Source organism: Meles meles, chromosome 6, assembly GCF_922984935.1.
Source record: "Meles meles chromosome 6, mMelMel3.1 paternal haplotype, whole genome shotgun sequence".
Classification (NCBI taxonomy): Eukaryota; Metazoa; Chordata; class Mammalia; order Carnivora; family Mustelidae; genus Meles; species Meles meles.
This window is the reverse complement of record NC_060071.1, coordinates 143,213,096-143,240,695: the sequence shown is the minus strand read 5'-3', so window position 1 is coordinate 143,240,695 and position 27,600 is coordinate 143,213,096. Positions and strand designations below refer to the sequence as shown.

Here is a 27,600-nt window from a genome sequence, read left to right as displayed (position 1 = left end):
GTTGACAGTTACCTGTTTGCTCTAGTACTAAGAAGAGTGAAAGTCACGTTTATAGACACTGTCTTGAGAATTGAACACGTGCCAGAAAATTCCAAAACTGGAACTGCACTTGAAATTCGAATAGAAAGGTAAGACTTATATCTGAGAATAAACAGCCTTATTCTTTTCTTGTATAAATAGTAAGATCTGATTTTTATTAGATTTCATGATGCTTTTAGAGATTAGAAGTGATGCTTTTGAGTTACTAAACTGGTTTCCAGGTAAAGCGTTGCTCTTCAAAATCCATTCTAATCCCATTACTGACAGCTTAAAGTATCAGTTGAGGTATAATTGTATATAGTACTGTGTGGGATTCAGAGTGAATGATTCTCTTTAGTTAATGTCAAATGAAAATCGTGAGTATGTGAGTGCTGCTAAGTTGAAGGCACCCCTGAGTTTTTTCTTAGGAGTGATACCCTGTTTTGGCGCTTTTTGGCTCGTCTCATTAACATGAAGGTCTTCTTTGCTTTCCTGTACTTGATCTGAGTGCTGCTTTCTTTTTTTTTTTTTTTTTTAAAGATTTTATTTATTTATGTGACAGAGAGAGATCACAAGTAGGTAGAGAGGCAGGCAGAGAGAGTTGAGAGGGAAGCAGGCTCCCTGCCGAGCAGAGAGCCCGATGCGGGACTTGATCCCAGGACCCTGAGATCATGACCCGAGCCGAAGGCAGCGGCTCAAACCACTGAGCCACCCAGGCGTCCCTAAGTGCTGCTTTCATGAGAAAGGCTAAGTCTGTGGTTTTCTTTGAGAGGATTCTGTGAGAGTATCTGTGCGATAGTGATTTACTTAAAAAGATGGAAACCAGGACTGAGTTTTCTGTGTATGCCCACTTGGAGCCTTATAAATAGCTGAGTGTCGATTTGAGGTCGTCACTGTTTGTGTTTTGTTTTGTTTGATGGGGAGCAAAGCCAAGTTTATTGAGTGTACAGTAACACACAGACCGTACAAAGCACCCAAAGAAGGAGGAAACCCGAGAGGGTTGCCCTTGAGGTAGTCACTGTTCACCTGTGTCTTAATGTGACCGAAATTTGTGGAATGAAGTGCGTGCACTGAGCACACAGGGATCTGTTGGGAGCTTTTTTTTTTTTTTTTTTTTTTTTAAAGATTTATTTATTTGACAGATAGAGATTACAAGTAGGCAGAGAGGCAGGCAGAGAGAGAGAGAGGAGGAAGCAGGCTCCCAGCCAAGCAGAGAGCCCGATGCGGGGCTCGATCCCAGGATCCTGGGATCATGACCTGAGCTGAAGGCAGAGGCTTTAACCCGCTGAGCCACCCAGGCGCCCCCTGTTGGGAGCTTTTACCAAGTTTTAAGCCGATATGTTATGGTTTCTATCTTTCTATCATCATTAAATTACCTATTAGTCAAACAGTTATTGTTAACAGATTGTTGAAATTAGGTTGGATTACCTGAAATGGTATGTTAAAAAATATCTAAAATCTCATGGGTGTAGAACTACCTTCTGTATTTCGTTGAAAATGAAATGGTGAGTCCTAAGAACTCGTAGAATAGTCATCAGAATTCAAGAAATGTCATTCATTTTGGGCTTGTGACTTGGAGCCAAATGCTGTCTGTTACCAAGAGACATTTGTGAGGAAGCACAGGAATTGTTTTCCTTGAGGTGAACTTTAGGAAGCTATGAATCTCTCCCCCCCAGGTTAGGAGCCCCATAAAATTATCCTTCTTGAGGTTGAGGTCTCTTGGTGAAAACATTTCCTATAGTAAAGCTCTGACGCTGACCACATTAGGCATTTTCTGAGGAGTGGTAACACTAGAAACCCTTCACCTTAAAAAGCTATGTGTGTTTCTTAGACTAGCAAGTAGGTTTTCTTACGCCACCGTTTTCTGTTTTGAACATGGAGAACTGTCTACTGTGATGAAGCTGCTGATGAGACCTCAGGAATTAATGTGCATCAGCCCACAGCCTTTGCTCACAAGTTACTCCAGCTCTCCGGAGTGTCTCTCTTCTGGGAGGAGTTTTCTGCGTCAGCAAAATCTTCCCCAGTGTGTTCAACTGCACCAGCGGTAAGACAAACAAACCAAGAAAACAAACACTAAATCATAGATTTTTAAAAAGTTTAAATTACGGGCACCTGGGTAGCTCAGTCAGTTGAGCATCTGACTCTTGATTTCGGCTTAGGTCATGATCTCAGGGTCGTGAGATCCAGCCCCGCATCGGGCTCTGCACTGGGCATGAAACCTGCTTAAAAGTCTCTCTCTCCCTCTCCAAAAATAAATTTATAAATAAATAAATAGTTTAAAGGAGGGCTATTAAATTGTGCTAGGATATAGAATATGTGTTAGTGAGTTTCCATCTGATCTGGAAGTTAACACACATACTCAGTAATGGAGACCTGCATTTCAAAGTTTTAAAAATACTCCTATTTATGATTGATGCCTTTCCTACCAGTGCTGGGTATAACAGTGGATACTGTACCGTGTGGGGAAAATGGCATGTTAACAGCTAATACACTTTTACAGTAAAAACAAAAGTGCATTTGTTCACATTTACCTTAAATAATGAATGGATAGCTGAAAACTTATAAATCATACCTTAAAAAAGTTTTATAGTTAAGGAACTTTGTATTAATCCTTTGTAAGAGTAGAGAGTCCTTTTATAAATCAGTCTTTCCATAATTTATCTTTTACATTATTCAAATTTTTATGATTATAGAATGTCTATTAAGTTTTCTTATTGCTGTAATTTGAATAGATGTACTTTTTTTCATAAAGTCCTTTTCCATGATTTGCTTTTATTACTTAGCTATAAGACACTGGTTTATTCATTGTCACATAATAAAGTATTTGACATGAAAAACTGTAAGTTGACATTTGCATTTTGCATTTCGGGTTATTTACACTAAAGTGTTTTAAAGAATTACTTTATTCTTATTGCCTCATTGTAGGAAACTGAGCCAAAGCTGTCACCTAGCTGGAATCCCAAAATTGTATATGAGCCGCACCCACAACTAACCAGAAGTTTACCAGAGGTAGCGCCCTCTGACCCAGTGCAGATTGGAGGGCTGATTGGTAGGCTGGAGTTGCGTCTCACGCTGAAACAGAATGAAGTGCTTCCTGGAGCTAAGGTCGGTGTCTGTTGCATTTTCTGTAGTTGAAACAGAAGTGCAGGTGTTCTTGAATGTGTGCAGTGACCCACTGATTAGCTGATCTGGGTTGTTCTCTATCTAGGCTGCCCTCTGTCCTGGAGTCTGCGTTCTTACTCTCAGCTTGTGCCTCTGTCCTGAGGTCTCAGGGCCTCAAGTGAGGACTGTCTTCAGCCCCTGCTCATGCTCAGGTGTTAGCACTGTCTCCTGTGCTCACGTCCCCCATTCTAGCAGTTCAGAAACATTCACGAGTTAATAAATTAGGAATTTGTTAAAGACTTTTATCATACCATTCAGTTTAAAGGGGAAGAGATTTGGAAGTAAGAAATTGACTGTAGAAGGTGTTTAATTCTATGCATGTAAAAATGCCCACCTAGGTGTGTTCTGAACAGAATGACCATTTTTATAGTTGTTATAATATTTATGAAAAGAAATTGATTTTTTTTTTCATGGTGTCTCATGTCTTTTTGAAGACCCTGTAAAGACAACTGCACTTGTTTCTTAGGGAATAGTGTTGAACAGTCTGCTGGAGAATCAGGAAGCCTATATTTAGTCTGTTGAAGATGTATTTGTGAAGTGTTATTTTCGAACTTTGAAAACAATTTTCCGTATAATCTCTGTAAAATGTAGTTTAAGAAAATATCGGGATTTGTTCATTTGTTTACTCACTGGCCTAACTAGCTAATGTTTGAATGACTACTGGATGCCAGGCCCTGTGCAGTTTTTTGGGGGAGATGCAGAGAAGAGGGAAATACTGTCTTTGCTTTAATGCAGCATGTGATAAAGGGTATAGACATGGCTGTGGGGACACTGAAGAAGAGGGAGCAACTGAGTACTCGTGCACGCACAGGAGATTTTCAGAGGATTGAGGATCTCAGGCCTTCCGTCCTTGGGTCGGCCCGCCTAGCTACAGTTAGAGGCAGAGGAAGGTGATGATCCGAATGCCAGCCTTCCTGTTGCTGATGACTTCCTCTCCTTTGTCTACTGCTCTGTCCTACCTCAGGTGGTGTGAATTCCTTTCACCAGGTCTTAAGCCTGTTCATAAAATAACCTGAAAGCTGTAGGTATGTTTCAACACTACAGGGAATCCCGAGGTGCTAATATCCTTGGGAAATGAACACATCCACGCCTCCCGGGAACGCATTAGCTCTTTCTCCGCGAAGGAAGAACCATGGCAGTCACTTCTGTAGTTCTGTTTTGATTAAATTAGATAGTCCTCAACATTTGTGCATTGATCTTTGTGCAAACCAAAACTTGCACATTATGTGTTGATTTGTATAAGTGCCTTTCGGTGTTACTTTTGGACATCTGTGTCCTAGGTGACAAGTGAACATCTGGAATTAGAGCATGATGGCATTATTTGCCAGCCGGTGTTTGATATTTGGAGATACTACCGTCCTTGCCTACATGATAATTTTTGTGTAGTAACTTGAGTTTGAGTACTTTTTGTTCTTATTTAATGCAAATGAAGGCTAAATGGAAAAATACAAAATACTATATTTGATACAAGATACTAGCTTTGAGAAACATAAATCCCATAAACTTAATGCCGTATAGACAAAGATGGCATTGGTTAGGGGTGCTCACGAGTCAGATCCTTAGTCTTGCTGATGTTCATTAGATCCACAAGTTTTTCAACTGTGGGATCAAAATGTTATGAAAGATTTTTTTGGGGGGGTGCCTCTCAGTGGCTCAGTCAGTTAAATGTCCGACTCTTGATTTTAGCTCAGGTTATGATCTCAGGGTCATGAGATTGAGCCTGATTAGGGCTCCACACTCATCAGAGTCTATTCGAGATCTCTCTCTCCCTCTTCCTTTGCCCCTGCCTCCTTGTATATGCATCTGTGCTCCTCCTCTCTCTCTAAAATAAATCAGTCTTAAAAAATAATTTTTTTAAAGTTTTTTTAGGCCTCTGAGACAGTACCCACCCCAAATAGTGTATCAGCCAGATTGTTGACATGTTCAATTTTAGCATGTACTTTAAGGATTCCATCATGTAAAAAAACAGAGGAGCTGTATGTATTGAATTTATAGACCTTTTGTTTAGTTACTGTGTCATATTGAGTCTGAAATTATTTTAGTTGTGTTCTGTCTTTTCTATTTCCAGAGGAAAGTTAAGAGGTGCTTTGTCCTTTGTATGTCAAATTTAGAATGTACAAATAATATTTCTGTGAACATTAGAAGTGAAACTCTTGATCACCCATCCTAATAAAGGTCAGAGATTATGTTTTCAATACTAAGAAATTAAAAGCCAGTTTTTAAATATGGCATATAATCAGAGATTCTCCCACTGTCCCCAGCCTAAACTCCTTGCTGATTCATCATCTGGGATGACAGCTGCCAGCAAAGAGCCCCATAAAACAAATCCACGGAGAGCCATACCATGGGAGGAGTTAGGGCTTTCCATCTAGGTCAGCCTATGTTAAAATCCTGGCTCTGGGTCTGTAGATGGCCTTGTGCAAATCTTTATGATCCTGTGTCCTTGTCTGTAAAACAGGAGTCTTACTAGAATGAGTGGAAATGTAATGAAAACATTGTTCCCCAATACTTAGAAAAAGGTGATAGTGATGATTGTTATTCCTGGAGAATATATTATATTCTCAGATCATGGAAGCTTCTCAGCATTACTGTGCAATATTCTTCGTTTTTAGAATCAGAAGAAATCCCCCGCCCTGGGGAGGATACCATTTTCCCCAAATGTAAATGTTATTAATTGAATTCTTTTAAAATTGCAAAACAGTGTAAAGATAATAGGAGTCTTAGCATTATGAAAAGTAAGGCAGGCATACTCAACTTGTTAGGGTGTGGTGTAGAAAATAGAGTAATTGTTTTGTTAGAATATACTCCACAGGGGCGCCTGGGTGGCTCAGTGGGTTAAGCCTCTGCCTTCGGCTCAGGTCATGATCCTGGGGTCTTGGGATCAAGCCCCACATAGGGCTCTCTGCTCCATGGGGAGCCTTCTTCCTCCTCTGTCTCTGCCTGCCTCTGCCTGCCTCTGCCTACTTGTGATCTCTGTCAAATAAAATCTTAAAAAAAAAAAAAAAAAAAAAAGAATATACTCCACAGGAATCAGGATGAGATCGGCTGGGGCTTTTATTTCCAAGAGGAAAAATGGACAGAGACTTGGAAAAGAGCAAGGCAGGCCACGTGAGCACCCACTTCGTGAGCATCTCTGCTGTGATTTGCACTCTCCTGCCCAGCAGAGAGTGGGCTTTGTGGAACGCTGCCTGGGCGTGCGGAGAGGCACACTGTTGGTAGGGAAGGGCCTCACGTGCTATGCTAGGAGTGTTAACCATGGGCAAACTTGGGAAAGCCAGCTTTATTTGCTCTTGGTTTGAGTCCCGCTTTGAGGATTATGATTTGAGTCTGAAATCCTGTTGGGAATGAATTCTGTGCTGTTGCTATCTTCATATTCTTCCCAGTGACTGGCTTGAAGCATCCTCAAATACCTGAAATACTCAGGAGACTCAGAGATAAATATAGGACATTGGATTTGCCAACATGAAATTTTGCAGGAGGGTTTTCCCCCTTAGAACAATAGTTTGGTGGCGTTTAAGTCTTTTCATTTAGATTGTGTAAATTAGTGGAGGGAATCTTAGGTGGCAGAATCTAAGACTGAGGAATGAGTGTTCCTCTCAGTGCGTGAAAGTACATGGGATTTGTGTTGACGAGGTTTTAAAGAGTGTTTATCCTGAATGGCTTTTTTTTTTTTTTTTTTTGAAGTTGGATATTGATGGACAGATAGACTCTATTCATCTCTTCCTGTCACCAAGGCAGGTGCACTTGCTATTGGATATGTTAGCAGCTATTGCTGGACCAGGCAAGTATGGCAATAGGCACCTCTGTTATTATTTTTATTTAAAACTTCTCAGATTCTGTGATTCCTGGCTAGTCGCTTAAAGCTACTGCAGAGCTCTGATTAATATTAAATCGTGGTAGTTCTGCATTGACTGTGATATGAAGTTGCTATTGGTATTGGACAAGTGGTTTTGGGAGAGGGATGATTGATTAACTCCAAATTTAATTACTGTTTTCCTTTCCTTTCTATACTTGTAGAAAATTCTAGCAAAATAGGGTTAGCTAATAAAGATAGAAAAAACCGACCCATGCAGCAAGAAGACGAATATCGAATTCAGATGGAATTAAACCGGTATTATTTGAGGAAAGATTCCCTCTCAGCAGGTGTATCTTCAGAGCAAAGCTTTTATGAGACAGAATCCGCTCGTACACCTTCTAGCCGTGGTAAGCAGCCGAAGCAATTGACATGAGTTTCCTACAATGTCAACATAGAGTAAAGTAAGCCTAATTTGGCTGTGGTGAAATGGAATTTAGTAATGAAAGAACAAAAGATCGGAGCTCTAAGAAGATTTAAATTTGTAAGTTGATCTAACCGCAGCATTAAAGTGATGCGCTGGCTCATGTATCCTTTTTTGATTGTGTAATCTCGTTTTGTAAATGTGACTTTTTTTTTTTTTTTTTAAATCCTAAGGACAGTCAGTTTGCAAAAATGTAGACCTACACAAAAGATAAATTGTGGGTAATTACTCATTTCTTCGAATTCTTACATGCCTGTTATAATGATTGACAGATGCTCTTAAATGGAACCTTTTTTTTTTTCCTACTCTTCCATCAATTACATGTAAATAGGGTCTTTATCAAGTTTACTTCGCATTTTTACAGGTGTTTTGGAATGTTTAGCACAATACCTTAATAAGAATCCATTTAAAGTACAGAATTAAATTGAACTAAATAAGTTAAAAACTAAAAAATTAAAGTCTACTCAAGAAATTTTGGTCATAACAAACTTCATTTGCATGAAGGTAAAACAACGTCCAGAAAGAAGTGAATTGTAAACAGAATTCTAAAATAATACATTCAGGTGTTTCTTTTTTTTATTTAAAAATTCTGTATCCATATGAAACCAGAGATTGCGAAATGTTTGTACTACTTTAAAGTTGGATTTTAACTTCTAAATTGTCATATGACTCTTAAAAATACACCATGTAGTTCTGCCAATCTTATATTAAACAAACAAAAAACAGGTTCACCGGTAGGATAACATAAACTTTTGTTAACTTGTATTTGGTTGAGCATTTTTACTATGCCATTTATTTTTTGGATCCTCACAAATTACCCTGTCAGAAGTAATGTCAATTGTAGGGCATCAGTGTACTTCAGAGAATCTGAAGAATATTCTATTAATGTATGTTAACTTACTTTAAAGACATGAATTACACAACTGACAAGGTTTAATTCTGTCTAGAAGAAGAAGTTTTCTTCTCCATGGCCGATATGGACATGTCCCATAGTCTCTCTTCTCTTCCACCGCTGGGAGACCCTCCAAATATGGACCTTGAGTTATCATTAACTAGTACATACACAAATACTCCAGCAGGATCTCCATTAAGTGCTACTGTGGTAAAGTATTTCAATTTTGTTCTATTCTTGAAAAGTGGCTTCTGAAATTCTATACTTCATAATCATGTGATTTAAAAAAATTCTTTTACAGCTTCAGCCAACGTGGGGAGATTTCCTTGAACCTCATAAAGAACAGCCAGTAAGAGGGTCCACATTGCCGTCCAACCTAGTTCACCCACCAAATTTACAGAAGACTTGTAAGTAGTGTAAGACCCTTATGGTAGTTTTCCACTGGGATTTTAAAAAAACCAAAAATCAAAACAGATTGATTGTTTCTGGAAAATGCCTTTCTACTGCTGCTTTTCTTTCCCTTCATGTATTTTTTTTTTAAATCTAGTCCATTTAACAAAGTTTAGAAAGAAAATGTGAAGCATAGTTGAACAACTCACCATGAAGTATTTCAGGATAGTTGCCCATTCACAGTAGTCTTTGTGTATTTAAATATCTTTTTCGTAAAAAGTGCTCTGCAAGTTTCATGTTATTATTTGCAGTTCAGGAGTCTAAATCAACCATCAATACTTGTTCCATTGTTTACATTTTCCTCGAAAGAGAACCTCAGGTCTCTTCTCCACAAAAATTTTTTAAAATTATTTTTTATTATTTTTTAATTAACATATAATGTATTGTTTGTGTCAGGAGTACAGGTGTGTGAATCGTCAGTCCTACACAATTCACAGAGCTCACCATAGCACATACCCTCCCCAGTGTCCATCACCCAGCCTCTTTATCCCTCCTGCCGCCGTCCCTTCCAGCAACCATCAGTTTGTTTCCTGAGATTAAGAGTCTCTTACGGTTTGTCTCCATCCCTGGTCCCATCTTGTTTCATTTTTCCCCTCCCTTCCCCTATGATCTTCTGTCTTGTTTCTCCAATTACTCATATCAGAGAGATCATATGATAATCGTCTTTCTCTGATTGATTTATTTCACTCAGCATAATACCCTTTAGTTCCATCCATGTCATTACAAATGGCAAGATTTCATTTCTTTTTAAGGAGTGCGTAGTATTCCATTGTATATATATACCACATCATCTTTATCCATTCATCTGTTGATGGACATCTAGGTTCTTTCTATAGTTTGGCTATTGCGGACATTGCTGCTATAAACATTCGGGTGCATGTGCTCCTTCGGATCTCTACATTTGTATCTTTAGGGTAAATACCCAGTAATGTGATCTCTGGGTCATAGGGTATCTCTATTTGCAACTTTTTTTTTTTTTTAAGATTTTATTTATTTATTTGACAGGCAGAGATCACAAGTAGGCAGAGAGAGAGGAGGAAGCAGGCTCCCTGCTGAGCAGAGAGCCCAATGCAGGGCTCGATCCCAGGATCCTGGGATCATGATCTGAGCCGAAGGCAGAGGCTTTAACCCACTGAGCCACCCAGGCGCCCCTCTATTTGTAACTTTTTGAGGAACCTCTGTACTGTTTTCCAGAGTGGCTATACCAGCTTGCATTCTCACCAACAGTGTAGGAGGATTCCCCTTTCTCTGCATCCTTGCCAACACCTGTTGTTTCCTGACTGGCTAATTTTAGCCATTCTGACTGGTGTGAGATGGTATCTCACTTTGATTTTGATTGTATTTCCCTGCTTCTTCTCTGCAAAATTTAACTGAAATAGACACAAGGGCTTTAAAGGAAAATTTGGTGAGCAGCTTTTGGGTTAATCTGTGACTTTTCCAGTCAGTTTTATTAATGCAAAAACTTTTGTTCATATGTTTCTTTTTGATGCTTCAAGTATCAAGAACCCTGGATATCAAATGTAGAAAGATAACAGTTTATCTTACTTGTTGAATATCAGATATCATTCAGACTGTTCTGTGATCACCTGCTTTTTAAAACTAACACGTGAGTGGGACGCCTGGGTGGCTCAGTGGGTTAAAGCCTCTGCCTTTGACTCAGGTCATGATTCCCAAGGTCCTGGGATTGAGCCCCACATTGGGCAGGGAGCCTGCTTCCGCCCTCTCTCTGCCTGCCTCTCTGCCTTACTTGTGATCTCTGTCTGTCAAATAAATAAAATCTTTAAAAGAAACAAACAAAAAAACTAACACTTGAGTAAATTCTTTATAATTTTGATATAATGGATAGTTTTTAAGTATTAAATGTTATGTCTATAATTTTAACCCATGTGTTTCAGCTCTCCCATCTAGATCTGTTTCAGTGGATGAATCCAGGCCCGAACTTATTTTTAGACTCTCTGTGGGAACCTTTTCCATTTCTGTGCTTCACATCGATCCTTTATCACCACCTGAAACGTCGTTGAATCTTAATCCATTGACGCCTTTGGCAATAGCTTTCTTCACCTGTATAGAAAAGATTGACCCAGCAAGATTTTCAACAGATGATTTTAAGTCTTTCCGAGCAGTATTTGCAGAAGCTTGCAAACACGATCACCTTCGGTAAATTCTCTTGTGTTTATTAATGATGCTTGAAAAAGAACCGTATGGATGCTTTTTTATCTGCCTATCTCTTTTTTTGATTCGCATTTTATTTGTAAATGAGGGAATGAGTGAGGTTTTCTTGCAGTGCTACAAAAATGTTTACCATAGAATCTCTTATTCAGGTTACTCGGCATGTAAAACTATTTGCATATAAGATTGAGATAATCTGGAGTTTTCTCTGCTCTTGACAGTTTTTAAGATTTTTTTTAAAAAATTCATTGGTTGGAGAGAGCACACATGAGAACATGAGCAGGAAGGGGGGGCAGAGGCAGAGAGAGAAGCAGACTCCATGCTGGCTGACCTGAGCTAAAGTCAGATGCTTAACCTACAGAGCCAACCAGGCACCCTTGACAAGTTTTTTGGCCACATTTTGCCAGTTAAAATATTGGCACCATTATAATAAAAAAATAGTTCTTTTTGTCACTGGCTCAGTAGAGATGGCAGTGGTGCTGAGAGTGGAGTGGGCTGATGAGAAGGGCCGTGGGCACAACATGACTCCCATGCCACTGTCTGTGGGGTGGGAGAGGGTACCAAGGCTGGTCCTGAGCCTGGATGCTTAATTTTCCATTTCTGCTTTAAAAAGTTAAAGCCATCCGGGGGCACCTGGGTGGCTGAGTTGGTTATGTCCAGGTCTTGATCTCAGGATTGTGAGTTCAAGTCCCAAATTGGGCTCCACGCTGGGTATGGAGCCTATTTAAAAACAACAACAACAAAATTTTACTTAAAAAGAAAAAAAAAAGCCGTCCACATAACCAGTGATTCTTTCATGGTTTGAGTCCTAATGGATGAAGAGATAATTAAGTTTGTAAGTATAAAATTGTTAATATGTAAACATTGCTCATGTTAATATGAAAGTTTCTTTTGATTATATTTTATGTTAATGGTTTAGGCACATACATTAATATTTTGAGAAAAGTTTGACCTTTTGATTTGATTTTATTTTATTTTTGAAGTATTAAAATTAATTCACAGAGTAGTTTTTATATCTAGCAAAAGAAACTCTGCAAGCTAGGACCATAGTATTTATAATTAAACTGTAAAAACATTTGAGAAGCTTTCAAATGTCTGCCAGTAGGAAATAAAACAAAAGCAACAAAAACAGGAAGATGAATTTCACTTGAGATCCACTGACGGAAGGTTTTGAAATACTGCATGAGGCTTTTATTTTTTTATTATTTTTTTAAGATTTTATTTACTTATTTGACAGAGAGATCACAGGTAGGCAGAGAGGCAGGCAGAGAGCGAGAAGAAAGCAGGCTCCCCACTGAGCAGAGAGCCCCATGCAGGGCTCGATCCCAGGACCTTGAGATCATGACCTGAGCTAAAGGCAGAGGCTTAGCCTACTGAGCCACCCAGGCGCCCTGCATGAGGCTTTTAAATAATTTTAAGAATCTATTACATATATTTTACAGATTTGAAAGTTTTTTTTTTTTTTTCGCACTGCAGTGTAAACGTAAAGTGTCAAAGAAGGGAAGGCATTGTTGGGAAATAAATATATCCTGGATAATTTCCTATCAGACATTCCTTTCTTAATGTCAGGGAATGGGCAGTTTGAAGCACTCTTTCTGGTTAATACACTTAGGAATGTTAGTTATTGCTAACAACTTGAACTTGTGTTAATAAAGCATGGTTATCCACCTGTTGTGACGTGTACTATTCTTTGACACATTGATTAACCTAAAGTATACTCTTAAATGCTTCATTTTCTGTAATAGATTTATAGGAACTGGCATCAAAGTGTCCTATGAACAAAGACAAAGACCAGCTTCCCGATATTTTAGTACTGATATGTCCCTTGGGCAAATGGAACTCTTGGAGTGCCTGTTTCCAACTGATTCTCATTCTGTTCCTCCTCACTACACAGAGGTAAATGCTAGATACTTTGTCTTTAGGATTATTCTTTAAATCTGCCTTGCTTTTATAGGGTTGTATTAAGAGCAATGATTTTCTTTAAAACAAAAGTATAAGTCACAGAGGAAGGAAGTGTGCGTGTGTGTGTGTGTGTGCGTATGCACGCATGTGTATTTTGTTGAAACATTTTAAAGTATGGCATTCAAGGTCATTGTAAGAGTCTTAGAATTGTAGAGTTGACTTGTTTTAGAGCAGCAGACAGGTAATGGGACAGTTGACTTTATTTCACTAACTTTCTAAGCACTATTAATTTCAGAAGAAGTCTGTTAAATACTGAATACCCATAGTGTGTTAATAAGCACTGTTCAAAGACAAGCAAAATCTCTTTTGTTCATTTATTATTAGTCTGATTTTTTTTCTAATTCTAGAAGGGTGTGCTAGAAAAACTTTCCAGAGCTATCAAGATAACATTTGTTGCTGCTACTTTGCCCTTTTACATTATTTTATTTTCAGAGTACTTTCTTAGGCACTAATTCACTTGAATTCTCAGTACGTTCTGCAGATGAGATACTAAGTATCACAGAAATTAACTGTCTAAGATTTACATTGCTTGTGAATGACCAAAATGAAATGTAAATTCGGCTTTCCTGATTTCAAAAAAGTCTTTCTGCCGTTAGCACCTCTGTTAATTCATGGGATGAATTATAGTTTAAGATCTTACAATTAACTTATTTCTGTCCTTGTTTGTAAGCTTTTAATGTTCCATTCCAAAGAACGAACGGACTCCCATCCCCCTGTGTGCCTTCAGCTTCATTATAAGCATTCTGAGAATAAAGGACCCCAGGTACGAAGCCTTATTGGGTGCTACCACCTGTAAATTTTCATCTGATACATATTCCGTGACAGTCATACTGTTGCCCCTTAATCGTGTAGTACTGTTAGTGATCATGTTAATGTTCTCCTTTTTTTTTTTTTTAAGGGTAATCAAGCAAGACTAAGTTCTGTCCCTCAGAAGGCAGAATTACAGATTAAGTTAAATCCTGTGTTTTGTGAGCTGGATATCAGTATTGTGGACAGGTTAAATTCCTTGCTCCAACCACAGAAGCTTACCACAGTAGAGATGATGGCTTCGCACATGTATACTTCCTACAATAAACATATTAGTCTCGTAAGTATTCAGAACATTACAAATTCTAATCCCAAGTATAGCTGGCTAATGGGCTTAGTGGGATCATTTCTGAACTTAAGTATTCTCAATAGATTAAATAGCATATAGTATTAAGACAGCATTGTTCATAATGAAAAGATGGAGACTTCTGTCTAGAGGGCAGACTAGCTGAGTAAGTTTTGTAGTAATACTGAGTGAAATTTTATGTGGCCATTTTGAATGAGGGTTATAAAGGTAGTGTAGCAACATGAAGAGAGCTCATGAAGAAGTATTAAGAGAGAAAGTGAAACCTATTTTTCCACAAACTTCTGTCACAACTGTGTAGAACTGAGGTAGAGCGAAAGAATGGATAGAAATATACCAGTTGGTAGCATTGATTATGTTAGAGTGTAGAATTAGATTTCCTTTCCCTCTGTGTGTATATCTGAATTTTATAAGTTAGGATTATAGTATCTGCACAAAATTTATTCAGACATTCAGTCAACTACCTGGTCTACCTATAAAATGTAGCCCCTATGTGGTAAGGTACACTTTTGAAAGTGGGAACATAATGTATGCCATTGTGTTATCGAGCATCACATTTGGATCTGCATGGTGTCTCTTCTAAGCAGTTCAAGTAAGTCAGATTTGCAAGAGATCTGTTAAGAATTCTGGGCTGGAATTGGGTGGCGGGGGGCGGTTCTTAGACCAGGAGCAGACAGAACTTTGGTTAAAGGAAAACGGAAGAGCTATTTTTCTACTTATTTGTTTCCCCCTTAATTAGTGGTAGGTATTCACATTAAATCAACATTCTTTATTTTTTTGTTGTCATCAATTACTTATACTTCAAGTTCTGTGGGGCTAGCGTGCATACTTGCTGTTAGCCATCAATGTACTGGGATGATGATTAGTCTTGGGTTATTTTTGCTGAAGAGTGGGGGCTGGTATTACAGAGTCCAAGACGGGAGAGAAAGAACAGGTGTGCTAAAACTCCAGTCCAGGATAAGAAAGGAACTCCCTAATCCAGGAGGTTAGACACTGATTCATGAAAGAGTGTTATCGCCTGTAGTGTACTCTGGGCTAAAGCGTTATAAGCTTCCGTACATTTTAGAAAAACAAAACAAACTCCCCCAAAACAGAAATAGACTTCTATTTGAAGGGCATGTTCTTTGACCCTTTTGTTGTAACGTGACTTCGAGTAGAGGGTGCATATGTGTCTTGGTTTCTAAGGGTCGTTTTACGGGCTCGTACCCTTGGGTTGGATGGGAGCAGAGTCACTTCGTGAATATTTAGAACTTAGGCTGTGCCAGGCTCTAGGCCTAGTCCTGGGAAATCTAAAGTTAAGTTGGGGATGGGCCCTGGCATTTGACATAATCTATTTTATTTCCCATCAAGTCTTCAAAGTAGCATGTTGGAGCTTTGCGCAGTGGCAGTATCGTAGCCAAAGAGGTTTATCCGAGGCGCGATTATTGCTAGTTAAAGTAGCATGTTGGTAGATACAGCCTTCAAATTGAAAGTTGAATTGATTTTTAACTGTATTAGATTTATTGTAACCTAATTTACACGCTGTTGCTTTTTTAGTCTATAGTAAAATCTGCGTATCTATAGCGCCTGTGTCTTTACTTTGTTTCAGTTTTTATTTTGATTGATTGATTTTGACTTACTTGGTTTAACTTTTGCCAGTTATTTGAAGTTTTATCAATAACTATTGCATTATAAAATTTCATTACACTAAATTAATATGGTAGTAGTTAATTTGAGTTGTATTTTAATGCATTATACCAAATGAGGAAATAGATGATTATGCATACTGTAATGTTGACTATCCATGTCGTTTATGTTTATCTAACTTGATGTTTTGGCATATTTTTGATATTTTGTGTTTTAGCACAAGGCTTTTACTGAAGTATTTCTGGATGATTCACATAATCCTGCAAATTGTCGGATATCAGTACAAGTTGCCACACCGGCGTTAAACCTTTCCGTTCGCTTCCCAATACCTGATCTTCGGTCAGATCAAGAAAGAGGGCCGTGGTTTAAGAAGTCACTTCAGAAGGAGATCCTTCATTTAGCATTCACAGATCTAGAATTTAAGACTGAATTTATAGGAGGATCAACCCCGGAACAAATTAAATTGGAACTTACCTTTAGAGAACTAGTTGGTAAGGTTGAATGTGCAGAGCCAGAGCAGAAACAAACAACTACTACTCAAGGAAACATGAAAATTTCTATGGCAGCCCCCAATATAGACACTGTTAGAGAGCAAGAGTAATGACTTTTATCCAGTATTGTATACCAATATGTGGTAGAATTAATTTTTTAAAAAATTGCTAAGCATGATTATTTACTTTATTAAAATACTTACTTTCAGAAATTACGTGACAGGGGAGATACCATGATCACGAAGGTGGTTTTCCCAGGGTGAGGCTTATCCAGTATTGTACTCCAGATGAGCTGACCCCTGCGATTTCCCCAACTGTGGGAAACTCGACTGCGTAATTTGTGGTAGTGGGGGATTGCGTTCGCGCCTTCCCCTAAAAAAAAAAAAAAAAAAAAAAAATTTCTACAGGGGAGTATAGTGCTTTAGCTTACTTTTTTTTTTTTTTTGAAACATTTTATTTGGGGTGGGGGCAGCACGAACGGGCAGGGTAGAGGGAGAGGGAGAAGCAGGCTTTCCGCTGAGCAGGGACCCTGACACAGGGCTCCATCCCAGGACCCTGAGATCATGACCCAAGCCAAAAGCAGACACTTCACTGACTGAGCCACCCAGATGCCCCTTTAGCTTACATTTCTGTTGCCACCTGACTTCTTACTTGTCGTAGGGCTGAAAGTAACCAGCATTTCTTGAGCGCCACTCTGTGTTAGGTACTGTACCAAGCATTTCGCACGCGTTACTGGTTTCCTTTCATCATCATGGTTATGTTAGGCTTATTATTTCAATTATTTTTATCATTTATAAGTGAGGAATCCATAGACTTAAGAGATACCTTCCAAGACCACGTGGTAGTAAATGGCAGAATCAAGATTCAAATCGAAGTCTCACACTTGAGGTTTCAATCATCATACTAATCTCTGGTGACTTTTCTTTGTAAAGCCTGTGGATAGCTTTTCTGTATTTACTTTTGTCACCTGACAGAATATATATTGACTTAGGGTAAACCAGGTCTGTGTGGAACTCTGGAAGATTCTGACATTTCATTCTTTGGCTCCAAATCAGCTTGCCTCTGCCACCACAGCCTTCTAGCCGCACGCGCCCCTGCCGCCGGACGGGGGATAGGCTGCCAAGTGTTTTTCCCCTTGTTCTGAGTTTTACGCGTCTGTAGAGATATTTGTAATCGACTTGATGATGATGACTTCATGAAAGGGCCTTTAGGAGTTGACTGATCTTCTCTTACCTGCAGTGGGAAGAAACTCATTATTCTAGAGGAAAGTCATTCTTTGTAAAACGGACGGACAAGCATGCATAGGGTTGTTGCGAGTGGAAGTAATTCTTCCAGTGCTTGGTACAGAACGTTTAAGAAATACAGTTATCTCTGTATTCCTGTCACTGCATAAGCTTTGATGTAGAATAACCATTCAGTGGCAGGGAGTGGCATCTGCCGCATTTAGTGTGTCATGATTATGTACCTGACACATCAAACTTGGTACCTGAGAATTGCAGTTTGAACAGAAGACATCATCTTTATCTGTCCCTCCTGTCTCCCCACATGTACCCATGAAATAGGAACAAAAGAATAAGTGCTGTTGTTGCCCTGTGTCCCTTCCTGTGCACCCTAATGTTGCCCTGTGTCCCTGATTCAGAAGATCTTTGCTTATGCTAGGAGGAAGCTATCTTTAAGCACTTGAGAAGAAATGCACTGTAGTTAATCAGTCTTGTTTTACTAGGGTCATTCCAGGAAGATAAAGGAGAACCGTCTGTTAAGTTTTTCCATGTGTCTAGTGGAGTAGATGGAGATACAGCATCGTCAGATGACTTTGACTGGCCCCGGTGAGTAAGCAGGTGGATATATAGACGTTTAATGAGATTATCCTTTCAAAAATGCTGTGGTACTTTTTTTTTTAAAGATTTATTTTGAGAACATGTGTGGGGGGGGGGAGGGGCAGAGGGCAAGGGAGAGAGAATCTGAAGCGGACTGTACGTGCTGAACGAGAGCCCCACACAGGGCTTGCTCTCAGGACCCTGAGATCGTGACCTGAACTGAAACCAAGAGCTGGTTGCTTAACCGATTGTACCACCCAGGTGCCCCTGCTGTAGTACATTCAGTCGACATTTTGGTGCTCAATTTAAACTAAAAATACTCAGCCCTGATGAGATAACACAGAGAAAGTTGGACAAATTAAGGTGACCAATCCAGTGAGGGTACTACTCTGTGAAAGGTGTCTGTCTGTACTGTGAGAGATGGAGGGATAAAATGTGTTCCCTGGTCTTAAGTCACCCCATAAATTAGAGGGACAAAAGAGTCATTAACCATTTAAAAGAAATAGTTCAGAGCTACAGTAGAAGAGTTATATGCATCATTTGGTTAGTTGTCAAGTCAATTTTATAGGATGTGATTGCTTTAGGGCACTTTTTCAAATCATGGGCCCCACCCTGAGATTTTGGGGTAGAGCCTGGGCATCACGGTAGTCTAAAAATTACGCCAGGTGATTCCAGTGTGCAGGCGGATGTCAGGAATCACTGCTTTGGATTTCTTAGGAGAATTAATAAAGTAATATTTATATTTGTTAGACATATTATTAACATTTGTTAATTACTCATTTTATATTATATGTTATAGCAGGACTACTAATAGCCTGATAGTGGGCTTGGTTGGATATATTTAAAAGGACTTAGTTTACTTGAAATAATGACTTTTACTATATCGAAAACTAAATATTTAATACCTGAGAATTGATCTTTTTTTGTGGCCTTTCCCTGCCAGCCTTTTTTCTACCTGCCCCTGTGGATCAGACCTAGCAGGCTCTTAGGATACATGTGATCAGGACATGCCTGATAATGAGCAGTTTAGTGCCTGAGTTTTCATCATAAGAAATGGATTTACTTCGATTAATTTGGAGCACAGTTTACATTCGGATATCTATAAATTAGGAAACAGTCATGATTGTTCATAAGGGGAGCCAACTGGCACCACTTACTTGGGGGAAAAACCCACTCTAGATGCCCCACAGTGGTTTGCTTTGAAGGCACCAGGCGTCTTGTCTGCAGTGTTGGGAAGGAAACGGCAAAGCGTTTGCTAGTGATGTGCAGGGAGTAGGACAGCAGGGGCCCAGGGTGTCTGCTTCTTTACTTCAGGTTTGTGTCTTCAGTACAGCAAAGCAAGCCTTTTGTTACTGAAATTCCTGAAGGAAAATGGTACTTTATTGTTTGCAGTCTAAGTTGTTGTCTTATCAGTCTCTGTCCATTTGAACAATTCCTATGACAGAAGTTCTCTTAGACGTGTAGTACTCTGTAATAGCAGAACAGACCCCAGAAGCATTTGGTTTCAGGAAAATAGGTAGAATTCTTAGGTCCAATTCCCCAGCTGTTAGTGAAGTTGAAAGATAACTGTCCTCACAAGGTCCGATTTTCAGTTAGCTCAGTATGAGATATTAATGCCCGTCTTTGATTTGTTTCATCCGTTCCACATTTTGAAGTTGAGAGCACACTCAGAAACGGCTACGTGAGACTTAGACTTTGTAGAGAAGCTGAGTCCTGTCATCGGTGGCCTTCGTATCAGTGCAGAAAAGTTAAAGCCTTGCTTCACACTGAGACCTTGACTTCTTAAATTGTCTCTGCTCTCAGAATTGTACTGAAATTAAACCCGCCAGCTGTGCATTCCATTTTGGAGAGAATAGCAGCTGAGGAGGAAGAGAGTGACGGCCACTATCAGGAGGAGGAGGAGGGAGGTGCTCATTCCCTGAAGGATGTTTGTGATCTGCGAAGACCAGCCCCATCTCCCTTCTCTTCTCGGAGAGTCATGTTTGAAAATGAGCAGGTAAAATACGAGTGAGCAGCGAAGGGGTTGTCCTTTACCATACAGCAGTCCTTTTCATTCTTTGTTTTAGAAGAAGCACTTGGTATACTGTGCTAGGCTCTTAACTCTAAGACTGAATAATATTTTCCTCTTTCCTGGTTAAAAGTTACATACTTGTTTGTCTGTTTAAGCAAGAAGATGCTACTGTTACTTTAAACATGAAATGGTTATTTGATGCTTTTTTCTACACTAAACTCTTATATTTTAGATGGTGATGCCAGGAGACCCTGTGGAAATGACAGAGTTTCAAGATAAAGCAATCAGCAATTCTCACTACGTGCTGGAACTTACGTTACCCAACGTGCATATAACACTACCTAATAAACGCTTTTATGAGAAGCTTTATAATAGGTGAGTTTCAACACTTTTTTTTTTTTAGATTTTATTTATTTATTTGACAGAGAGATTACAGGTAGGCGGGCAGAGAGAGGGGGAAGCAGGCTCCCTGCTGAGCAGAGAGCCCGATGCGGGACTCGATCTCAGGACCCTGAGATCATGACCTGAGCTGAAGGCAGAGGCTTAATCTGCTGAGCCACCCAGGCACCCCAGTTTTCAGTACATTTAGTTGAGTCTTTGGGATTGGACTTCTCTGTCTAACTGTCTCCCTATTTCCCCACGTTCCCCTTTTCTTTCCTTGCTTAAACATTATCTGTCATTTCTGGGTACTCTGTGTGGTGTTGATTACAAAACTGGTAACTGTTGCGGTGGGCTGTTGTAATAGCCGTTTCCTAACCAGTGTGTCTAGTAACTGGGTCACTTGTATGTGAGATGTCTATTCCTTCTACCTTTGTTGGCTGTTTGCTCTCTGTCACCTTACCACAGAGCTCTGGGCAACTGTCTTCTGTGTGTGCAGTGACATGAAAACAGTTCGGAGACCCCTGTCTGGAGGGCCAGCAGCTGCTAGGGGAGGCACTCGGGAGGGCTAACAGGTGCCGGGGTAAAATCAGAATCCTAGAGTCTTTGTTACAAGGAACATCCTTTTTTCAGAGTTTCCAAAAGCGTCTTCCTAGAATTATAAAACTCAGGCTTGTCAACTTGTATATCACAATTGAAATTGATTGCAAATATCCTTAAATATACATACCAAGCAAATATGTTGAAATAAATAGCATTCTAGAGTTAAAAGAGCCTAGACTCCGAATTCCTTCACAGCTGACCCGACCTGAGCTTAGTTTCCTCATGTGTAAAATGTAGATGATACTTGAACCTGTCTCAGAGGGTTGTTTGGAGCACTAGATGATACGGCACTTGAGAAGTTTGGAGAACAGCACCTGACAAACAGTAAACACTCAGTAGTCCTCTGTTACACCTCCTTCCCACCCACTGAAGGAATCACTTCTGTAGCATACCTGAAAGATGGTCTGGTGCTTTTCTAGAAAAAAGATGTTCTTAGTGTCCGTCATCACTAGCTTCTCGTATGTGAGACGTGCTTCTCGTTTCTATCAGTCTTTAGAAGCTCTACTGTTGTTTCTGCTATACTTTTACTTGATATCAGATATCTCTGGCCCTTTGTTCCTTAACTGTTAATAATAAGCTCTGGATCTCTTCATTGCTTCTTAGTGACCAGGATTATTGGTCTTAGAATCAGAAAATTAAGTTCCAGAAAGATCTGCTTTTAGTTGTCTTGGTGATGAGATTCACAGGATTGTCCATATGAGGTGTAGGAAGAAAATGCTAGTTCTTCTGTTTAACTTTAAAAAAAAATCTTTGTTTTTATTTAAGGATTTATCTTATGTGCAAAAGTATGAAAGAGAGAAAGAATCTTAAGCAGACACCATGCCGAGTGCGGAGCCCGACATGGCAGGCCTTGATCTTACGACATTGAGATCACAATCTGAGCCAAAACCAAGAGTTGGCGGCTTTACTGTGCCACCCAGGCACCCCTAGAGTCTTTAAAATTTTTATTTCTTTATTTGTTTTATATTATACATACTGTGTGTAAGTAGAAGCCTATGATTTATAAATTCGTATCAGAGGCTTTTACTGTTTTTGTTTTTAGCTGTTACACATGATCTGAAGTTTGCAAACTACTGACCCCCTAGGCCGGTCTTCTCTTGTAGTTAGGAATATCTCCCAAGAGTTGACAAACTTGCAAGGCTAAGACGGAGCAAAATGAAACGACTAGTTCAGGATCTAACCCAGAGGTCCGAGAGCTTAACTGGTTTCTTTCTCTTTTTGCATTTGCTTGAGCAGGTGGCTCTTGGTTAAATTTGGGACATCAGAACAGAAACATGCACCTTAAACATTCAGTTTACAAATACATTCATTTATAATTTCTGTTTAAGTTGCAAGACAAGGCTTTTCTTTTCTTCCTTGTAATATGAGCCACATGTGGAAGTTTTACATAATACCTGGTTTTGTCTATAGTCTTCAGTTACTGAACCGTTTTAAAGGAATCTGAGTGTAAAATCCTTCTCGGTTTTTAAGTTTTTTTCCACCTCAGTCTATATATTTAAGTCATCTGTTAGGTATACTTTAACTCAATATTATGCTAACAACAGTACATACAGGTGAGATGAGCACATTTGAGGCCAAACACAGTTGACAGTTGGTGAATATACAGAACACAGAGCTCAGCTGACAGGAGCAGACTTCTTTGGTGTGCTGGAGCCTCATCCCGAGGAGTCAGCACTTAGCATATGGGGGACGCCCGTCAGTATGGTGGCGGAGGGGTTGATCGCTCAAATCTGGTAACGAGCGAGTTATCTGTTCTTCTGCAGAGTTGGTTAAATAGTGGGGTTTTTTTTTTTTTTTTTTTTTTGAAGATTTTATTTATTTGACAGAGATAGATCACAAGTAGGCAGAGAGGCAGGTGGGGTGGGGGGAAGGCAGGCTCCCCGCTGAGCAGAGAGCCTGTTGGTGGGGCTCAATCCCAGGACCCTGAGACCATGACCTGAGCCCAAGGCAGAGGGTTAACCCACTGAGCCACCCAGGCGCCCTGAGTAGTGGTTGTTGAAGAGTGTTTCTGTTCAGCTACTCTGCTCACTTCTCTGGCTCTTAGGTACCTACAGTTACATAAATGTTGAAGCACTCCCTCCCCCTGTGCGGCTTATAAATCGCACATCTAAGTTCTTCAGGGTGTGAATTCTTTGTTCCTCATTTGGCTTTGAATAGGTCTATTTTTATTTTGAATTAATATTTTTTTAATTAATAGTGTTTCAGAGTTTTCATATATTCTCAAAATTACAGGAAAGTTGTTAAGTATAGAACAAAGAACTCTCGCCCCACCGCCAAACCATCTGAGAGTAAGCTGCTGACCCGATGCCCCTCCCTGAGCACTCAAGTGTGTATTTCCCAAGGACAAGGATATTCTACATAATTTTCTCATTTTGATGGCTGAATTACGATTAATACTCTGTATTATCTAATCCTCACACCCCAGTCGAGTTTTGCTAAATGTTTGCTAAATATTGCCCTTTTATCTATGTAATTTTTTAAATTTATTTTTAGTTTTTATTTCATACGCTAAAAAAGACTTTCTGAGGAGATACAACTAACTCTGCCGTAACTTCATACATTTAAGGATCTTGATTTAGTCCTCTAGTGCTGTGGTCAGTGGGCTCTGTTTATTTTTATTTATTTATTTAATATTTTATTTATTTGACAGCTAGAGAGCACAAGTAAGCAGAGCAGCAGGCAGAGGGAGAGGGAGAAGCAGGCTCTCTGCTGAGCAGGGGGCCCGACGTGGGGCTCGATCCCAGAACCCTGAGATCATGACCTGAGCTAAAGGTAGCCACTTAACCAACAGAGCCACCCAGGTGCCTCTTTTTAGATGGACAGTCTCATGGAACAGGAGAATTTTTTCTGTTGAAGTCCTTTAGAATAGCATATAAAAGAATTTTTGCTAGCTTTGTTGCATCAGATATTTTTTGTCTGTTACTTTTCAGGCTCATAGCCACAGAATCATGGTGATGTGTCCTTAAATACCCTTTTAAAAAAAAATCTATTTGAGAGATAAGAGTGAGAGAATCCCAAGCAGACTCCCTGCTGAGTGAGGAACCCGACCTGGGGCCCAATTCCACAACTCTGAAATTACAACCTGAGCCAAAATCAAGAGTCAGATGCTTAACTGACTGAGCCGCCCAGGGGCTCCTTTGTCCTCAGATATCTTGAGTGCTTTCTTTCTGGTGTTGGAAACATCATCCAGTGTTTTATGGTATTAATGATATGAAGACTGTGTTTAGAACAAAATGTAAATAAGGAAAACGCAAAATCATGTAACGCTTACGTTTAAGAACTCCAGGTTTTACCATAAAGTAATAGTTTCTCTAACCTATGACGATAACAGAATGGTTTAAGGAATAAGCTTAGAGAAGGGCATTTTCTGAGAAAACTCTTCATTTTATATCTTCATTCTTTACAAAGGGGTTTAGAGTAAGATCGGGTTTAGACTCTTATTTCTTTGTCCTATGAGCAGTGTACCCAGGAAGCAGTGAGCCAGTGAGTACCGCACGGTCTGGGGCAGAGCTATCTGTGTTGTGTCTGAGGTGAGATCTGCTACTGCCCTGTATCCCTGGTGTCCTCACCTACGGATGGTTCCAGATGGAGAGCTTTTGGGGTGGGGATTTCGGCCTCCTGAGAGTCACGGTACTCAGTCTTGGTTTATACTTTCTAAGCTTAGGAATTGGCCCGGGAAGTTCCTGGACAAGTGTCTTCTCACAGGAAGGGCCAGGCCTATGTCATCGCTTGGCGCCTTGATTGGTATTCACACTAGGCCTTGCCCTGAGGCTGTGCCTTTGGCAGTCCTGCCATGCGAGTCATCCATGGTCCTCTCAGCTGCAAACCCTCAGTGCCTGCTGCCTGACAGCCGCCGTGCTAGGCACGTATAAAGATGACCAAGACCTAAGGCCCTTTCTCTGAGAGGCTCCAGTCGTGGAAGGGGAAGCAAGAAAATACTGTCACAGGCGCCATGATTGAGTTACGTATGGGAAAGAGTCACAGATCCTAACAGCAGGCTTCAGAGAGGACATTGTGAAGTCTGAGTAGTGATAGAAATGTTAGATCAGGGTGATAATGGGGCTGGGGGCCTAGGAGCAGGAGGGCGTCTGAGCAGTGGCAGACATTTCTTCGAAAAAGTAGGATGTGCTGGTCGTTTAGCTGGACGTGAGTCACCCATTAACCACCAGACTGACTGGGCTGTGCGGCGAGTAGAGGGTGTCCTGTCTTTGTTCCTATTTCGGACGCATTCTTAGTCCGTGCCCACTTCCCAGGGAAGTGGTCCTTTCTGTGAGAGGGAGAGAGAGAGAGGAGTTATCCCTAGCAACAGTGAGTAATGAAGAGAGCTGAATTGGGAGCTGGACAGGATCTGGGCTGTGGCCCTGGTCCTCCCACAAATTAGCTGTGTGACCTTGGGTAAGGCACTTCACCTTTAGGAGGCAGTTTCTCCAAGTGTGAAGTGAGAGTACTGATTCTTCCTGCCGCCCCATGTGGGGCAGGTGCGGGGGTCACTGGGGAAGGGGCAGCTGATGAGACCGTGGGCTGTTACTGTAGAGTTGCTCTCCAGTGTGAACAGCCTTTCCTCTGTTCTTTTAAGGTTTTTAAATTAACTTCCTTCTGTAAAGTGCATTTAGGTGTATGTAATTTGGTGCACACAGCGTAGGTAAAACCAGGCAGATAGCTAATTGTACCTAATTGTACAGATTCTTTTCTTACTGCCCTCAGTAGAGCCGCATCAGTAACTTTTCCATTGAAAGGACATAATGCTTAAAAAAAAGAAAAAAAAAACCCACGTCTTTGTAGGATCTAATTTCTATTTCCCATTTAGAAAAATTACTGTTCATGTGACTTCTTTTTTTTTTTTAAATTTTTATTATTTATTTATTTGAGAGAGAGAGAGAGATCACAAGTAGGCAGAGAGGCAGGCAGAGATGGGGAAGCAGGCTCCCCGCCGAGCAGAGAGCCTGATGCGGGGCTCGATCCCAGGACCCTGGGATCATGACCTGAGCTGAAGGCAGAGGCCCAACCCAGTGAGCCACCCAGGCGCCCCGTTCATATGACTTCTTAAAGGCATGTTCTTGACTTTAACTTGAGCTGAACTATGAGTTACGTATTTTTCAACTTTTGTCTTCCATAGGATCTTTAATGACTTGCTGCTGTGGGAACCAACAGCTCCTTCACCAGTGGAGACATTTGAAAATATTTCCTATGGTATTGGTCTTTCTGTAGCCAGTCAGCTGATTAATACCTTCAACAAAGATAGTTTTAGTCCATTTAAATCCACGGTTCACTACGGTAATATATTTTAAATTTGTTCTGACTTAAAATGCCGGGTTTATCAATAAAGCAGTAACCTTTTCAAATGATAGATTTTAAAATGTTTCTTGGATATTTTTCCCTTGTAACTATATTTTATATCTTTTAGTGATTTATAGTATTTCTCCTCTTCTATCTACATACTGCAAATATTATAAATTAAATGTTATCTTTATAGTGATAATATGTACTTTGTTTAAAGTTCAGTGCAAAAGAAAAATACAGAAAGTACATTTTTATTGTCCTCCCATCCAAGTACTAACCAGGCCCGACCCTGCTTAGCTTCCGAGATCAGACGAGATCGGGCGCGTTCAGGGTGGTATGGCCGTAGACCATTTTTATTGTCCTGTAAGATTCTTGGTAAAAAATGGTTGTAAAAATAGGTATTTTGGGGATGATATTCCAGTTGCTATTTTATTTCCATAGGCTATATCACTATGACATTTATTTCTCACAGATGAGGAGAGTGGATCTGAGGAGGAGACGCTGCAGTATTTTTCTACTGTCGATCCCAACTATCGTTCCCGTAGGAAAAAAAAACTAGATTCTCAGAACAAGAACTCACAGAGTTTTCTCTCAGTTCTTCTGAGTATTAACCACGGACTAATGGCAGTGTTTACAGATGTTAGGGTAAGGATTTGCAAAGGCAAAGTATTATTTCAGTTATATTTTACTTTAAATGTGCCGTGATTGCGCCTGCCATCAGTGAGGTGGCGGGAGGTTGAGTGCCTGAGGAAGGGCCGGGTTCTGAAGTGCCCTGATGGCGGCTTTGGACAGTGAGCTTTTCACTGTGGATCGCGAGAGGAACCTTGTGTCGCCTTCTTTTGCAAACAGTCTGGTTCTGCTGAGGTCATCACTAGTAATTTACCTGTTAGAGAGGATGGTGAAGTCGGGGATTCACTCTGCACGGGGGACCCCGCACAGCATTTCGTGCCACCACGTTGCATGGTTTGGGAATCAGACCACTTTGCTACCATGTAGGAGAATCCTCTAGGCTGAATCAGGAATGGGCAACCCAGGGGCATTCTGACTTTTCTGCATTTAAATTATGACTGGTGGGTGTTATACGCAAATAATGAATCATGGAACACTATATCAAAGACTAAGGATGTATGCCGACTAGCAACATAATGAAAACAATTAATGACTTCTGTGTTTTTCTGATCTTTTTATTAGCAAGATAACGGAGAGCTGTTGGAAAATAAGCACGGCGAGTTCTGGTTAGAGTTCAACAGTGGTTCGTTGTTCTGTGTGACCAAGTACGAAGGCTGTGATGACAAGCACTACATCTGCCTTCATTCCAGCAGCCTCAGTCTCTACCACAAAGGTAGGCCACAT

General features: G+C 40.2%; 1 protein-coding gene, 1 non-coding gene and 1 pseudogene across 5 annotated transcripts in view; all 3 read left to right on the top strand.

Annotated features, from left to right (window-relative positions):
- The window catches only part of ATG2B (autophagy related 2B), a 76,839-nt gene that overhangs the window by 18,751 nt on the left and 30,488 nt on the right, over positions 1-27,600 (top strand). For 3 of the 4 annotated variants that reach the window (XM_046007780.1, XM_046007779.1, XM_046007782.1), the window contains exons 4-21: positions 26-128; positions 1,900-2,062; positions 2,944-3,123; positions 6,865-6,961; positions 7,198-7,383; positions 8,405-8,559; positions 8,651-8,756; positions 10,695-10,956; positions 12,714-12,864; positions 13,601-13,693; positions 13,829-14,017; positions 15,885-16,158; positions 17,882-17,984; positions 19,779-19,971; positions 20,219-20,361; positions 26,084-26,241; positions 26,720-26,892; positions 27,439-27,589. In XM_046007780.1, coding sequence (XP_045863736.1) covers positions 26-128; positions 1,900-2,062; positions 2,944-3,123; positions 6,865-6,961; positions 7,198-7,383; positions 8,405-8,559; positions 8,651-8,756; positions 10,695-10,956; positions 12,714-12,864; positions 13,601-13,693; positions 13,829-14,017; positions 15,885-16,158; positions 17,882-17,984; positions 19,779-19,971; positions 20,219-20,361; positions 26,084-26,241; positions 26,720-26,892; positions 27,439-27,589 — 2,880 coding nt within the window. The remainder of the gene's footprint in view (positions 1-25; positions 129-1,899; positions 2,063-2,943; positions 3,124-6,864; positions 6,962-7,197; positions 7,384-8,404; positions 8,560-8,650; positions 8,757-10,694; positions 10,957-12,713; positions 12,865-13,600; positions 13,694-13,828; positions 14,018-15,884; positions 16,159-17,881; positions 17,985-19,778; positions 19,972-20,218; positions 20,362-26,083; positions 26,242-26,719; positions 26,893-27,438; positions 27,590-27,600) is intronic. The other variant, XM_046007781.1, reaches the window with a different exon arrangement.
- LOC123945275 lies at positions 15,412-15,577 on the top strand (annotated as a pseudogene).
- LOC123945094 lies at positions 16,367-16,533 on the top strand. The gene has a single exon (XR_006819015.1). It is a non-coding gene; the product is annotated as a U1 spliceosomal RNA (small nuclear RNA).